At 47.1% G+C, this 14,184-nt stretch overlaps 1 protein-coding gene across 1 annotated transcript; it reads left to right on the top strand.

Annotated features, from left to right (window-relative positions):
* The first annotated feature begins 1,849 nt into the window (after positions 1 to 1,849).
* On the top strand, positions 1,850 to 12,301 carry slc67a1 (solute carrier family 67 member 1). Its single transcript, XM_074666590.1, has 10 exons — positions 1,850 to 2,233; positions 5,448 to 5,545; positions 5,634 to 5,779; positions 6,207 to 6,339; positions 6,502 to 6,608; positions 10,305 to 10,415; positions 10,508 to 10,608; positions 10,705 to 10,806; positions 11,506 to 11,626; positions 11,783 to 12,301. Exons 1-10 carry the CDS (start codon positions 2,078 to 2,080, stop codon positions 11,968 to 11,970), a joined length of 1,263 nt encoding a protein of 420 aa, XP_074522691.1. The 5' UTR covers positions 1,850 to 2,077; the 3' UTR covers positions 11,971 to 12,301.
* Positions 12,302 to 14,184: the final 1,883 nt, after the last annotated feature.

The raw sequence follows: 14,184 nt of genomic DNA, 5'->3' as shown, positions 1-14,184 counted from the left end.
TCATTTCTCTCTGAATGTGAAAAAAAGGCAGAAAATATCTTTGTCGTTTTATCGTTTTTCTTTTCTAAGTCTGTGAACATCCCAACAACAGGAACGTGAAGAGGATTTCTCTAAAAGCAGGAAAAGAGGTTGTGGAAGGTCTGGAGAAAAAACATCAACATTAACTTCAGCAGCATCTATCCTTGACACTGACATGAATCACAGCCTGGTGAGGCCTGAGAGGAACTTTTTCCAGCGGTGGGCTCCATAAATCTGACCCAGTGACCGGCAGGTGAACAAACAGAGCAAACCAGGCTGAGGGAAAACCAGAGGCTGAGGGAAAGAAAACGTCAGCAGAGAAGAGACTTGGGGGAATTAGAAAACTGGTGGAAAATGACTGGAAGAGCAAGTGAGACTGAAGCAACGTGTTGAGTGACTAAACGGTGGAAGTGCCGACTCAGGGCCGAGCTGATCGTCACCCAGACGAAGAGGCTTCAGAGACCTCTGCCTTTAATTAAATCCACAGGATTATCTGAACACCAACAGGCCTCAGCCGCTGCTTCGTCCCTCTCCTTATGGACCCTCTCCCCTCTGCGCTTCACTTTGCCTGGGATGGAGGAAGTGGTTTGTGTGCAGACTGCGGCTGGCTGAAAGCTGCGCCGTGCAGCAGAGAAGCAGAAACTCGAGCCCCGTGCATTAAATGTTCCACTAGAGCAACAGTTTCTGGGGAAACGTGCGGTGGGCTCGCGCTGGAGGCTCAGGGAGGGGGGGCTCAGTTAGGGGGGGCTCAGGGAGGGGGGGCTCAGTTAGGGGGAGGACAGAAAGCCTGGGGGGGGGCTCAGTTAGGGGGAGGACAGAAAGCCTGGGGGGTTGTGACCAGGGGGGGGGCTCTGACTCTGAATAGGACTCTGGTGGTTGAGCTGGTTTTGTTGCACCTCATAATCGACCGTGCTGGATTAAATCCTGACCACATACCTTTGTTTCCATCTCTGTCCCCACTCTTCCTTTTATTCCTGACTCTCTCACGCCCCCTGCTGTCAGCGAGCAGCCTCCGTCCCCACTCCTCCTTTTATTCCTGACTCTCTCACGCCCCCTGCTGTCAGCGAGCAGCCTCTGTCCCCACTCTTCCTTTTATTCCTGACTCTCTCACGCCCCCTGCTGTCAGCGAGCAGCCTCTGTCTCACTCCTCCTTTTATTCCTGACTCTCTCACGCCCCCTGCTGTCTGCGAAGTGTCTCTAATATCAGTAGTTTCATGGCTTCATGACGTCCTGGGTATCACAGGTTTTCCAGGAGCTGAACTGATGAGGTTAGTTTAAAGACGTCGGTGCAGACAGGCTGTAGTCCACGCTGCTGTTTTTCTCCTGAGCTGGTTTTTCTGTGGTTTCTCTGTGAGTCTGCAGAGGAGTCTCTGGGTGAGTCTCTGGGTGAGTTTTCTATTATTATTATTATTATTATTATTATCATAGTTATTATTATTATTATTATTATTATTATTATTATTATTATTATTATTAAATTAACTCAAAGCATGAGGAAATGTAAAGCAGTCCACAGTAGGAGCTAAGTGTTATTCATGTTTGTTTTGAGGCTTTGTGGACAAACTGAAACTGTAAATAAAGTCAGTGTTTGAACATTTTCACAGGTTGACTCTTACTTACACTGAAGAAGTATTTGACCTGAGGCAGCTCCTAACTTTAAATAACTGTAAAGTCTGTACATGTCAATAACCATGAACAGGCCAATCACAGGCCACAGGTTTAAACTCAGGCTGAACTGCAATGAGACAACGCTGGAAGCCCTATTTTAGCGGGGAAGTCGCAGACCTGGCAACCCTGTGAGAGTGGCAACCCTGCAGTCCGGTCACGCCTCCTCCGCGCCTCCTCTAAGCCTCCTCTGAGCCTCTGTGATCGGTATCAAAGTTCAGCCTCGGTGTCTGTGAGGTGAGCTACCTGTGTGAAAGTTCGCCTGGGTAAAGGTTGTTTTTACGGACTCATGGCTCTGTGATCCGGCTGCTGACGCTGCAGGGATCCATGTTACTCAGTCACCGCACAGTCACCGCGCAGACTGCCTGACTGTCGCTGTCCAAGAGGAAACAACATGAATCCAACAACAGAAACAGACCCAGAAACCTCCAAACCCGCGGGTTCTGCTCAGGGTACCGACCAGCGGAAGAAGACCAGGGTCATTTATGTGGTTTACCTGATCGCGGCCCTGGATATCACCTGGATGTTTCTGCAGTTTTCTGTCACCCCGGTGAGTTTTTCTGTCGCTCCGAGCAGGAAGCTGAGATTTCCGTGCTCGGGTTGGACGTTGAAGGAAACAGGAACAAGCAGTGATCTCTGACAAATCACTGTCCTCAAAGAGATTTTAAGACGATGATGGTGATGATGATGATGATGATGATGATCATGATCGATCTGAAGCTGATATAAACTCAATAATGATCATGTTTGTTTCAATCAGCTCAGTCAGGTTTTTAATGCAGAGCAAACAGCGCCTCTCCTTTTAGAGCTCAGCCTTTTAAAAAAACAGAGTTCAGTTTTTCATAAAGCTCCAAGGATCAGGGAGTCCAGCTGCTGCATCGGGTCAGGAAAACACCCAGATCACTGAGATCACTCTGATCACTGAGATCATTTAGATCACTGAGATCACTGAGATCACTGAGATCATTTAGATCACTGAGATCACTCTGATCACTGAGATCATTTAGATCACTGAGATCACTCTGATCACTGAGATCACTCTGATCACTGAGATCACTGAGATCACTGAGATCATTTAGATCACTGAGATCACTCTGATCACTGAGATCATTTAGATCACTGAGATCACTCTGATCACTGAGATCACTCTGATCACTGAGATCACTGAGATCACTGAGATCATTTAGATCACTGAGATCACTGAGATCACTCTGATCACTGAGATCACTCTGATCACTGAGATCATTTAGATCACTCAGATCACCCAGATCACTGAGATCACTGAGATCATTTAGATCACTGAGATCACTCTGATCACTCTGATCACTGAGATCACTGAGATCACTCTGATCACTGAGATCGTTTAGATCACTCTGATCACTGAGATCATTTAGATCACTGAGATCACTGAGATCACTCTGATCACTGAGATCACTCTGATCACTCTGATCACTGAGATCACTCTGATCACTGAGATCACTCAGATCACCAAGATCACTGAGATCATTTAGATCACTCTGATCACTGAGATCACTGAGATCACTCTGATCACTGAGATCACTCTGATCACTGAGATCACTGAGATCACTCTGATCACTGAGATCATTGAGATCACTGAGATCACTCTGATCACTGAGATCACTGAGATCACTCTGATCACTGAGATCACTCAGATCACTGAGATCACTGAGATCACTGAGATCACTCAGATCACTCAGATCACTGAGATCACTGAGATCACTCAGATCACTGAGATCACTCAGATCACTCAGATCACTGAGATCACTGAGATCACTCAGATCACTGAGATCACTCAGATCACTCAGATCACTGAGATCACTGAGATCACTGAGATCACTCTGATCACTGAGATCACTGAGATCACTCAGATCACTGAGATCACTGAGATCACTGAGATCATTTAGATCACTCAGATCACTGAGATCATTTAGATCACTCTGATCACTGAGATCATTCAGATCACTGAGATCACTGAGATCACTGAGATCACCCAGATCACTGAGATCATTTAGATCACTCAGATCACTGAGATCACTGAGATCACTCAGATCACTGAGATCATTTAGATCACTGAGATCACTGAGATCACTGAGATCATTTAGATCACTGAGATCACTCTGATCACTGAGATCACTGAGATCACTGAGATCACTGAGATCACTGAGATCACTCTGATCACTCAGGTGACTCAGGTGAAGGAACTACAGGATCAATCATGTGCTGTGTGATGCCTGAGTCACTGTTATATAATAATGTAGATAGAAGAGACATTATCCAGGTTTGTTAAACTATGTCTTACATACAGAAACAAGGTGATCGTCACTGATAGATTATTTTATAATATAATATTTAAACAGTAAATGAATCCCTTACAGTGAGATTATTTTATAATATAATATTAAAACAGTAAATGAATCCCATAAAATGAGATTATTTTATATTATAGTGTCGTAAATGAATCCCTCACAGTGGTAATGAATGAGCGTTACTCTGAGTTAAATCCTGAGATCAGTCTGGAGGTTAACGTTGGAGCAGGATGAGGCTGTAGGAGGCTGAGGTGGAGCACGCTCAGTTAAATCTGTGTTATGACTTTAATATAATAATTTACAGTAACTTATTACAACTTATCGCTGCTCAATGCTCAGATAACCAGTTGATGAATGACCGTTCATTAACTATTACCAGATTATCAGTTAATGACCACCTGAGTATTACACTCAGTCAGTCATATCTTCACTCCCTGTTTGTGACGTTTCAGTTTCTTTACGTTTGAACAGTTTCTCTTCAAGGCTTTAGCCAGAAGCAGCATCAGTAAAGTAAATATGTAACATTTTCTGTCACAAATATGAGTTATATAACTGTCCTTCAGTTAAAATTATTTCAAATTTACTACTTAACAGTTTTTTAAACATTCATCACGGTGAAATGACGAGTCAACCCCAGGCCAAGAGTTCACTACAAAAAGCAGCAAAACTCAGAAGCAGTCGAACTTACATTTCCTGTTTTCCCTGAAGTTCTGCAGCAGAAAAAACGAGTCGTCCAGGCTCAGGTCGTTTTTAGCGCAGGTCGTTTTTAACTCAGTTCATTTTTTGCTCAGGTCGTTTTTAGCTCAGCTCATCCTGCTCAGACAGTTACAGCTCATCCTGCTCAGTTACAGCTCATCCTGCTCAGACAGTTACAGCTCATCCTGCTCAGTTACAGCTCATCCTGCTCAGTTACAGCTCATCCTGCTCAGACAGTTACAGCTCATCCTGCTCAGACAGTTACAGCTCATCCTGCTCAGACAGTTACAGCTCATCCTGCTCAGTTACAGCTCATCCTGCTCAGACAGTTACAGCTCATCCTGCTCAGTTACAGCTCATCCTGCTCAGACAGTTACAGCTCATCCTGCTCAGTTACAGCTCATCCTGCTCAGTTACAGCTCATCCTGCTCAGACAGTTACAGCTCATCCTGCTCAGTTACAGCTCATCCTGCTGCTGCACCAATGAAAAAGCAGATACGTGCGTCAGCTGACGCCTTTAAATCTCCAAAGTATCAAAACATTTGAATTCTGTTTTTTTAATGTCTATAAAACTGAATGATCATGAAATGATTTTATTTCTTCAGATGTTTTTGATGATTTTTAGTTTTAGTCGATTAATGAATCCACAGATCAAAACGATAACGATCACCACAGCAGGCTCTGGTTCATGTCCATCAAACCACGGCTGAAGGAAAACTAACGTTTTGTTCTTGTCTGTAGTATCTGGCAAAGAAACTGGGCTTCGACACTTTGTGGTTTGGTTATTTACAAACCATGGTGGGGGTGATCCAGCTGCTGGGGGGTCCCATGTTTGGAAGGTTGGTGCCAAATATCTGACGTTTCCTGAAACGACTCGTGCTCCTGCAGAGAGGTGGGCTCTCTAACGACTGCTTTTTGTTTTGGAAGGTTTGCAGACCTCTTCGGAGCGCGGCTGGCCTTGTCTCTAGCGTGTTCCTCAACGGTGGTTTTCTTTCTGCTGCTGGCCGTCGCAGATCATCCAGCCATGCTGTTCATCCACAAACTGCCCACAGTCTTCATGCACGTGCTGCCTGGTGAGCACAGACCCTGACTCGATGAGCCGGTTATTGTTTTAATGAAATCCTCTCCCTGAATCTGATGAATTTACTTTGTTGACTGACTGTGAGGAAACAGATGATTTTATATTTCAGGGTGGTTTCAGCTCCAGATTTCTCCTCTTCAGATTCTGACGCCGTCCCTGACACGCTGCAGCTCGTCTTTGGATCAAAGTGTTTTTCACACGACGGTTGATCCTTGTCTCAGTGTGATAAGTTTCCTTAAAGCTGAAAACTGTTCCTGACACGTTGCTGAAGGTTGACTTTTTGATTGAACGTTATGCTCACGTGTTTAGCCTCTACCCTATGACAAGAGGAAGTGACATCACGACCTGGGCTCGGTCCAGAAGCTGTTTTATCCTGAATATGATTACATTCACTGTGTGTGTTCCTCTGTCGTCTGCAGCGTCTCAGATGGTCGTGGCAGACCTCTCAGAACCGGAGAAACGGGCCGAAGCTTTATCCAAACTGGGTCTGTGTTTTGGGATCGGTATGATCGCCGGCTCCACGCTGGGCGGCCTTCTGATCACACGCTACGGGTGAGTCTCCGCCCACACAAACTCAGGATTTTAACTTGAACCTTTCCGTCGCTAAAAGTGTTTTTCATGATGAGAACGAGAGCTTCAGACGTAAACACAAACCTGAGGTAACCTGTCTCTGGATGCTCAGGTGTCTGAAACGCTGCATTTATTCTTTTCCAGGGAGACGTTCACGGCGTGTGTGGGTGCTGCGGGGAGTCTCTTCAGTTTAATCCTGGTTTTAAACTTTATCCCCAAATCCACCAAATCTCAAGCTTCAACGGCCCAAAGTAAGACCCTCTCTGCTTCCTCTGGTCCTTCAACTTTCAGCAGCACAGACGCAGCGTTTCAGAGCATCTGAAGCTTAAACAAAGACGTAAACTTTCAACTGGTGAGGTAAAAACGTAGAGACCTGCAGGTCGAGCACGTTCCTCACAGCTCGCTCGAAAAGTCGCTGAGTTAAGCAGGAAGGATACGAACGTGCTGAATTCAGGATGTGACGGTCAGATCTCTGCATCAACAGCAAAACAACAGCAACATCTAACCCCCCCCCCACCAAAAACACAAAACAAAACAGACCCAGAAACACCCAAAAAAAAACAACAACAACAGCAACATCTAACCCCCCCCCCCCCCCCCCCCCCCAAAAAAAAAAACAGACCCAGAAACACCTACAAAACAAAAACAAAAAATAACAGAACCACCTAAAAAAACACCAACAGAACCACTCTGCTCTGTCCTTCATTACTGGAGACATCCTTTAAAAATAAATCACTGATGGAGGTGTTGCTTGTTTAAAAATAAACAGGTGGCGCCAAAGAGACCCCAGTGTGGTATCAACAATCAGTTCATAAGTAAACGATGTCACCAGGAGCAGCTTTGAGTTCAGGGTTTGCCCAAGGACACTGTGGCAGGAGATGGGTTCAAACTGCATCGATTTCCTGAGTCAGACTAAATCAACAGACAGCATGACCTCTGCTGAGACAAACCCGTCAGAGCCGCGCTTCATGGGACACACAGAGTCAGGCCTTCAGCAGGGCGACTGCTCATCACCTCGCCTCCACGCTGACTGGGAACGTTTCTGCCTGAAGCTGCAGAATGAGGCGACTCGAGAGGAACAAACCTTCAGGAAGAAGAAAGGTCATTTTACACCGAGCGAGGAGAAGAAAAACGCTGATCTGGAGAGAAGAGATCTCGTGAAACTGAGGAAAGAAGTTTCAGTTCTGGAGAAAAAGTGCAGCCTCCAGGAAACAGATCTGAGGTGGGCTCACAAGCAGACCGAGACCCTGAGGGACGAGCTGGACTCGGTGAAGAAGGAGCTGCAGTTGGTGCAACAGGCCTCCACCAAACAGAGGAGCCAAACACACAACCTGAAGGTTCAGCTGGACAAAGCTCTGAAGGAGAGAGACGGCCTCAGCTACAAGTGGCAGCAGAGCCAGAGCGAATCCCGGCAGCAGCGTGAAACCGTCTGCAGCCAGCTGTCAGCCCTGAGGAGTAAGGAGGGTCAGCACAGAGAGCTGACCAAGCTGCTCCTTCAGCTCAGGAAGGACAACGACAAACTGCAGAAGGACAACGAGAAGCTCCAGCAGGAGAGGGACTTCTTCAAAACCGAGTCTGGCTCCATGAAGCAGAAGCTCCAGAGGTGTGAGGACGCCCTCCAAGACCAGCTGATGGCGCCGCCGAACAACGTGACAGTCACAGGTCAACGCCGCCCCCCGCCCCTCAGAAAACCAAGCACAGAGCGTCCTGCCCAGGCCAGGGAGGCCTTAGAGAAGAAGCTGCTCCTGAGGAGGCAGGAGCTGCTGGCTCAGACTGAGGAGCTGAGGAGGACTCAGAGACTGTGTGAGGAGCAGAAGCAGAGTCTGACGCAGGTGTTTCTGCAGCTCCAGCGGTGCAAGGCCAAAGTTAGAGCCCAGAGCAGGAAGATCATGGCTCTGACAGGAGAGAGGGACGTGTACAAGAGCCAGCTGGAAAAACTGAGGGAGGAGGCGTCTGAAATCAACAAGCAGCGCAGGGAGGAGAAGCTCCAGCAGAAATCTGCAAACAAGAGCAAAAAGGCCGATCAGTCGTCAGGACGGAGATCGATTCTTTAAGCTCTGAGCCCGACTGAAGCCACTTTTCTGCCTTCAATACAGAAACTGCCTCAAGTGTTTTCAGAGATTTCTTTAAAGACATTTTCCTTAAACACTGATCAATCAAAGGGAACAAACCTGCAGTTCCTCAAGTGTCCACTTGGAGCTGTTTTTAAAATAATAATAATAATAATAAATCAGATTCATAAAGCGCTTTCTACAGAAACTCAAAGACACTTTACAGGAAAGAAACAAACACAAAAACAGGGAGAAAAGATTCAGCTGACAGGGGTCAGGTCCTGAGGGGGGGGGGTCTGAGTCTGGTTTAAAGGAGTGAGTCTGAGTTTAAGACCATCAGTGGAAGAAAGACCCAACAGTACATGGTCCTGGTGATGGGGGTCAGGTCTTGAAGGGGGGGGGGGTCTGAGTCTGGTTTAAAGGAGAGAGTCTGAGTTTAAGACGGTCAGTGGAAGAAAGACCCACTGATCGTCATGGTCCTGGTGATGGGGTCAGGGTGGTGTGGAGATCTGGGTGGGAGGGGGCAGTATTTAGGTTATAAAGCATGAATAAGGGTTTGGGTGGTGGGAAAGGAGAGGGTAGGGTGGAGGTGGAAGGCGGATGTTTCCGTCATGTTCCTGAGGTGAGATTCAAAGGACGGAGAAAAAAGAGGATTCAGGTCAAAAACAAGAAAACTCAGAAATGATTTTACAGCCTGGAGTGGATAAGACTTCTGCTTCACCTCCACCTCCACCTCCACCTCCTCACCTCCACCTCCACACCTCCACCTCTTCCCCTCCACCTCTTCACCTCCACCTCTTCACCTTCACCTCTTCACCTCTTCACCTCTTCACCTCTTCTCACCTCCACCTCCTCACCTCTTCACCTCCACCTCTTCACCTCCACCTCCTCACCTCCACTCTTTCACCTCTTCCCCTCCACCTCCTCACCTCCACCTCTTCAACTCCACCTCCTCACCTCCACCTCTTCAACTCCACCTCCTCACCTCCACCTCTTCACCTCCACCTCCTCACCTCCACCTCCTCACCTACCCCTCTTCACCTCCACCTCCTCACCTCCACCTCCTCACCTTCACCTCTTCACCTCCACCTCTTCCCCTCCACCTCCTCACCTCCACCTCTTCACCTCTTCACCTCCACCTCTTCACCTCCACCTCCACCTCCTCACCTACCCCTCTTCAGCTCCACCTCCTCACCTCCACCTCCACCTCTTCACCTCCACCTCCTCGCCTCCACCTCTTCACCTCCACCTCCTCGCCTCCACCTCTTCACCTCCACCTCTTCGCCTCCACCTCTTCGCCTCCACCTCTTCACCTCCACCTCCTCACCTCCACCTCCTCACCTTCACCTCTTCACCTCTTCACCTCTTCCCCTCCAACTCCTCACCTCCACCTCTTCACCTCTTCACCTCCACCTCTTCACCTCCACCTCCTCACCTACCCCTCTTCACCTCCACCTCCTCACCTCCACCTCCACCTCTTCACCTCCACCTCTTCACCTCCACCTCTTCACCTCCACCTCCTCGCCTCCACCTCTTCACCTCCACCTCCTCGCCTCCACCTCTTCACCTCCACCTCTTCGCCTCCACCCCTTGTCTCCACCTCTTCATCTCCACCTCTCCACCTCTTCACCTCCACCTCCTCACCTCCACCTCCTCACCTCCACCTCCTCACCTCCACCTCTTCCCCTCCACCTCTTCACCTCCACCTCTTCCCCTCCACCTGTTTTCATCTTTTGGAGAAGAATAAAAATGGAGCAGAGCGTTTCCAGTGTTGGGCTTTTCTCTGGTTGGATCTGTTGCTGGTTTTTGCGCTGACAGTTTTTCTCTTTGCTGACGTTCTGCTGTCGTTCTGGTGACTCTGCTTTGAGCCGTGTTTTGTTTTCTGTCACGCTGCAGCTCAGGACAAAAAGAAATCCGTGTTCAGTTTGGGAGAAATCGTCAGACTGATGAAGTATCCTGGTGTGACGCCGACTTTCCTTGTGAAGATAATTTCAGGTTTGCCTTCAGGTGAGTACGATGATCTCAGACTGCTCCGTTTTTGTTCACCTTTACGTTTTATTTTAGAGATGAATCTCTGAGGTTTTGTCTTTGTGCTGAAGGGATTTTCCAGGTGATGTTCTCCATCATTGCTCTGGAGTTTTTCAAGCTGGAGCCTCAGCAGAACGGTTATCTGATGGCTTATTTTGGGGTGGTGCAGATGGTGAGAGCAGATCTCCTGGTGTTGGTGGCTCAGACTGTCAGAAAGTGTTGGAGTTAGGCTCAGAGACGTTTTTCTAACTGTGGATCCTTTGATCAGCTCATGCAGGGGCTGGTGATCGGCAGACTCACCGCCAGGTTCTCTGACCACGCTCTGCTGCTCACATCCATCGGGGGGTCTGCTCTGGTCGGACTGGCTCAGGTACACACACACACACACACACACACACACACACACACACACACACACACACAGACACACACAAACACACACACACACACAAACACACACACCCTTGTCTCTGGTTCCTGATGTTTCCTCTCGTTAGCAGCTCTTAACGATCAGTCGTCCTGGCTGTGTGTTAGATAAGTTAAAAACAGCTGATGATCTGATGGTTAAAAATAAAGATCAGTGACCCTCTCTCGCTCTGACACTTTCCTATTGTCCTGCAGGTCGTCCTGGCTGTGTGTTAGATAAGTTAAAAACAGCTGATGATCTGATGGTAAAAATAAAGATCAGTGACCCTCTCCTGCTCTGACACTTTCCTATTGTCCTGCAGGTCGTCCTGGCTGTGTGTTAGATAAGTTAAAAACAGCTGATGATCTGATGATCTGATGGTAAAAATAAAGATCAGTGACCCTCTCTCGCTCTGACACTTTCTCGTCGTCCTGCAGGTCGTCCTGGCTGTGTGTTAGATAAATAAATAAATAAAAAGCTGATGATCTGATGGTAAAAATAAAGATCAGTGACCCTCTCTCGCTCTGACACTTTCCCGTCGTCCTGCAGGTCGTCCTGGCTGTGTGTTAGATAAGTTAAAAACAGCTGATGATCTGATGATCTGATGGTTAAAAATAAAGATCAGTAACCCTCTCGCTCTGACACTTTCCCGCCGTCCTGCAGGCCAACATGCAGAACGTGTTCCAGTTCTGCATCATCGTCGTCCCCATGATGTTTTCTCTCAGCGTGTTCGGCGTCATCACTGACAGCATGCTGACCAAGAGCGTCCCGTCCTCTGACACAGGTAAACCATCACTCTGCTCTGCTCACATGTCACAGTCCTTTACCTTAAAACAAATATCTCATGAACAAATTCAAAAACAGCAGTTTCACCTCAAACTAAGAAAATCACGATATTTCCCTCAGGCTGTTTGATGATCCTTTGATTTGATTTTTACAGGCACAATGATGGGACTGTGTGCATCCGTCCAGTCCCTCCTCCGCACAATCGCCCCCACAGTCGGCGGCTTCCTCTACGTGAACTACGGCATCTCATCTATCGGCTCCATCGAGTTCATCGTGAACACTTGTGTGTTTGGATATATGCTGCGGCGCCACCTCAGGAGGTCGACGGAGCATCAGGACTGAAAACGCTTTTTAAAGAAATAGCTTCATGTCCGGCCCGACCATCAGGATGGAAAACAAACTGGTTTCAGTATCGATCATTTCTACAGACTTTTGGACTCAAAGCACTTTGTTGGCGTCAGTTCTGAAACGTTTCCTGTTCACTCAGAGTTTTGCTCTGCTGGGAAATTTGTGTTGGTTTACAACTAAGCCACCAGGTGGCAGCAAACCCTCCAGTTTTTCTCCAGGCTCATCATCCTCAGAGAGGCACTTCTATTTTACTGATTCAGAGATTTTTAACTGGACTGAAATGATCCAAAGAGGACCAATAAATATCACTGTTAATCAGCTCCAGGAGCACATTTTAACTTGTGATTCAAGTTTATTTTTTGTCTGTTATTATTGTCATTAAACCTCTGAAAATATGTTTTCTAAATTATTTCAAGCGTTACGTGTGGGCCCATTTGAGCTCATATGAACCCAGTGTAAGAAAAAAAACATAACCAGAAGGTGTCCTCAGCTCAGGCCTCGGACCCTAAACAGTTTAAAGTGAGCCATCGGGTGTCGTTCATGTCTGTGTTGCACACGCAGCAGCGATCAGGATGAAGAAGGTAAAACATTCAGACGTAGTTAGGAGCTGAAGTTTTTAAAAAGTTGTCTCTAAAGGCAGGAAATAAGCAAAGCTGCATTTCACACAGACAGAGAAACCTGCCTGCTCTGCAAAGTGATTTTTGTTAACCTCCAGTTTCAAATGCATCATTTGTTACGTCTGCGCAGCAGAAATTTAACAAGTGATGCTCAGAGGAGACGGTTTGTGGGACAGGCTCCTGCTGCAGGACCCACAGTGTTTGATATCCAACGTGAAATAATCAGTTACTTCATTTCCTCGTGGAGATTTGCCTCTACACAAAGTTTTCTGTAGGAAGAGCAGAAACAAATTATTCTGAACGCTGCCGAAAATGTCCGACCTGATTCACCGTCTTAGTTTTCCAACCTGAGCCCAGCTGAGAGCGTCATTAAAAAGCTCCTCACTGAGGTCAGTCACAGCCCAGAGCTCTGAGGATGAACCAGAGGAAGATGCAGCACATTTAAAACTCTTCAACAGAAGGAAACAGTGGATGGTGCACGTCAAACAGATCAGAGCTGGAGGAGCAGGGATCCCTCCGTCATTATCAGCACATTGTTTTAGTGTTCAGTCTTCTTCCTCTCCGTCCAGACTGTCGGAGTGACGTCACTAATCTGCAGCAGGTGTTTTTATTGTTTCCACTGAAAACACAGATGTGAAAACGTTACGCCGCGCGCTGCTTGATGAATATGATCCAGCTCTAACAGTGGGGGGTCGATAATATCCCCGAGTCAACATCTGATCAAAGCAGCAGAAGAAGAAAAGAAAGATTTGACTCAAAGCTGCTGCCTCTCAGCTTTCACCGTACTGATACAGGAAGTGCCTCAACTTAAAACAAGATCAGTTCTTCACCTGTCCACTAGGGGGTGGAGGTTTGGACCGACAAACTCAGCAGAAGAAGAAAAAGTTCAGAGCACGGTGTGAAAACCTTTTAAGGCGAGTTTATTTGTAGAGCACAGTTCATACACAAGGCAATTCAAAGTGCTTACAGCTAACATCAAATAAATCACAGCAGGCAAAACAAAACCACTGCACAAAATCACATCATAAAACATTAAAAATGATTAATTAAATTAAAGAGGAGAGAGCAGATAAAATACTTTCAGTTGTCGTATGCTAAGCTAACAGAGCTGTTTTCAGCCGGGACTTGAACATGGTCAGAGATGAGGCCTGTCTCACATCTTCTGACAGACTGATCCAGAAAAACTGGAACTCCATAAAACTGGACTGAAGCCTCACCATGTTTAGTCCTGACTCTGGGCTCCAGCAGGAGACCTCTCCCTGAGGTTCTCACAGACCCAGTTGGTTCATATGGTTCTAGGCGCCAAAGCTAATTTATCTACACAGCGTCATCAAAGTGACTGAGGGACGATGAAGAAGCAGTTTGGATCCTTTAATCTGATTTTTTATTTTATTTATTTATTTATTTATTTATTTATTTTATATCTGATGCACAGTGACCAGGTACCGTTGGACTGTCCCGTCCCGCCGTGTGTCGCCGAGCGCCGTGCCTCAGTAATAACTTCTCCCTCGGCTCGACGCATTGAGCTGCAGCAGATAAAAACCAGCTCCTCCTCTTCAGTCTTCTCCCTGGTGGAGGCGCAGAAAGGAGC

This window comes from Halichoeres trimaculatus, unplaced genomic scaffold, assembly GCF_033239565.1.
Source record: "Halichoeres trimaculatus isolate MK-OKI-2021-1 unplaced genomic scaffold, fHalTri1.1 fHalTri1_scaffold_3, whole genome shotgun sequence".
Taxonomy (NCBI): domain Eukaryota; kingdom Metazoa; phylum Chordata; class Actinopteri; order Labriformes; family Labridae; genus Halichoeres; species Halichoeres trimaculatus.
Note: the sequence above shows the minus strand (reverse complement) of the source record. Positions and strands in the feature narration are given on the sequence as shown.

What these genes read in the sequence shown, in the direction of transcription:
- slc67a1 (XM_074666590.1), top strand. Translation starts at nt 2,078, where the DNA reads ATGAATCCAACAACAGAAACAGACCCAGAAACCTCCAAACCCGCGGGT. An exon ending in CTTCTGATCACACGCTACGG is followed by an intron (nt 6,340 to 6,501) that starts GTGAGTCTCCGC and finishes ATTCTTTTCCAG; the next exon opens with GGAGACGTTCACGGCGTGTG. An exon ending in CGTCCCGTCCTCTGACACAG is followed by an intron (nt 11,627 to 11,782) that starts GTAAACCATCAC and finishes TGATTTTTACAG; the next exon opens with GCACAATGATGGGACTGTGT.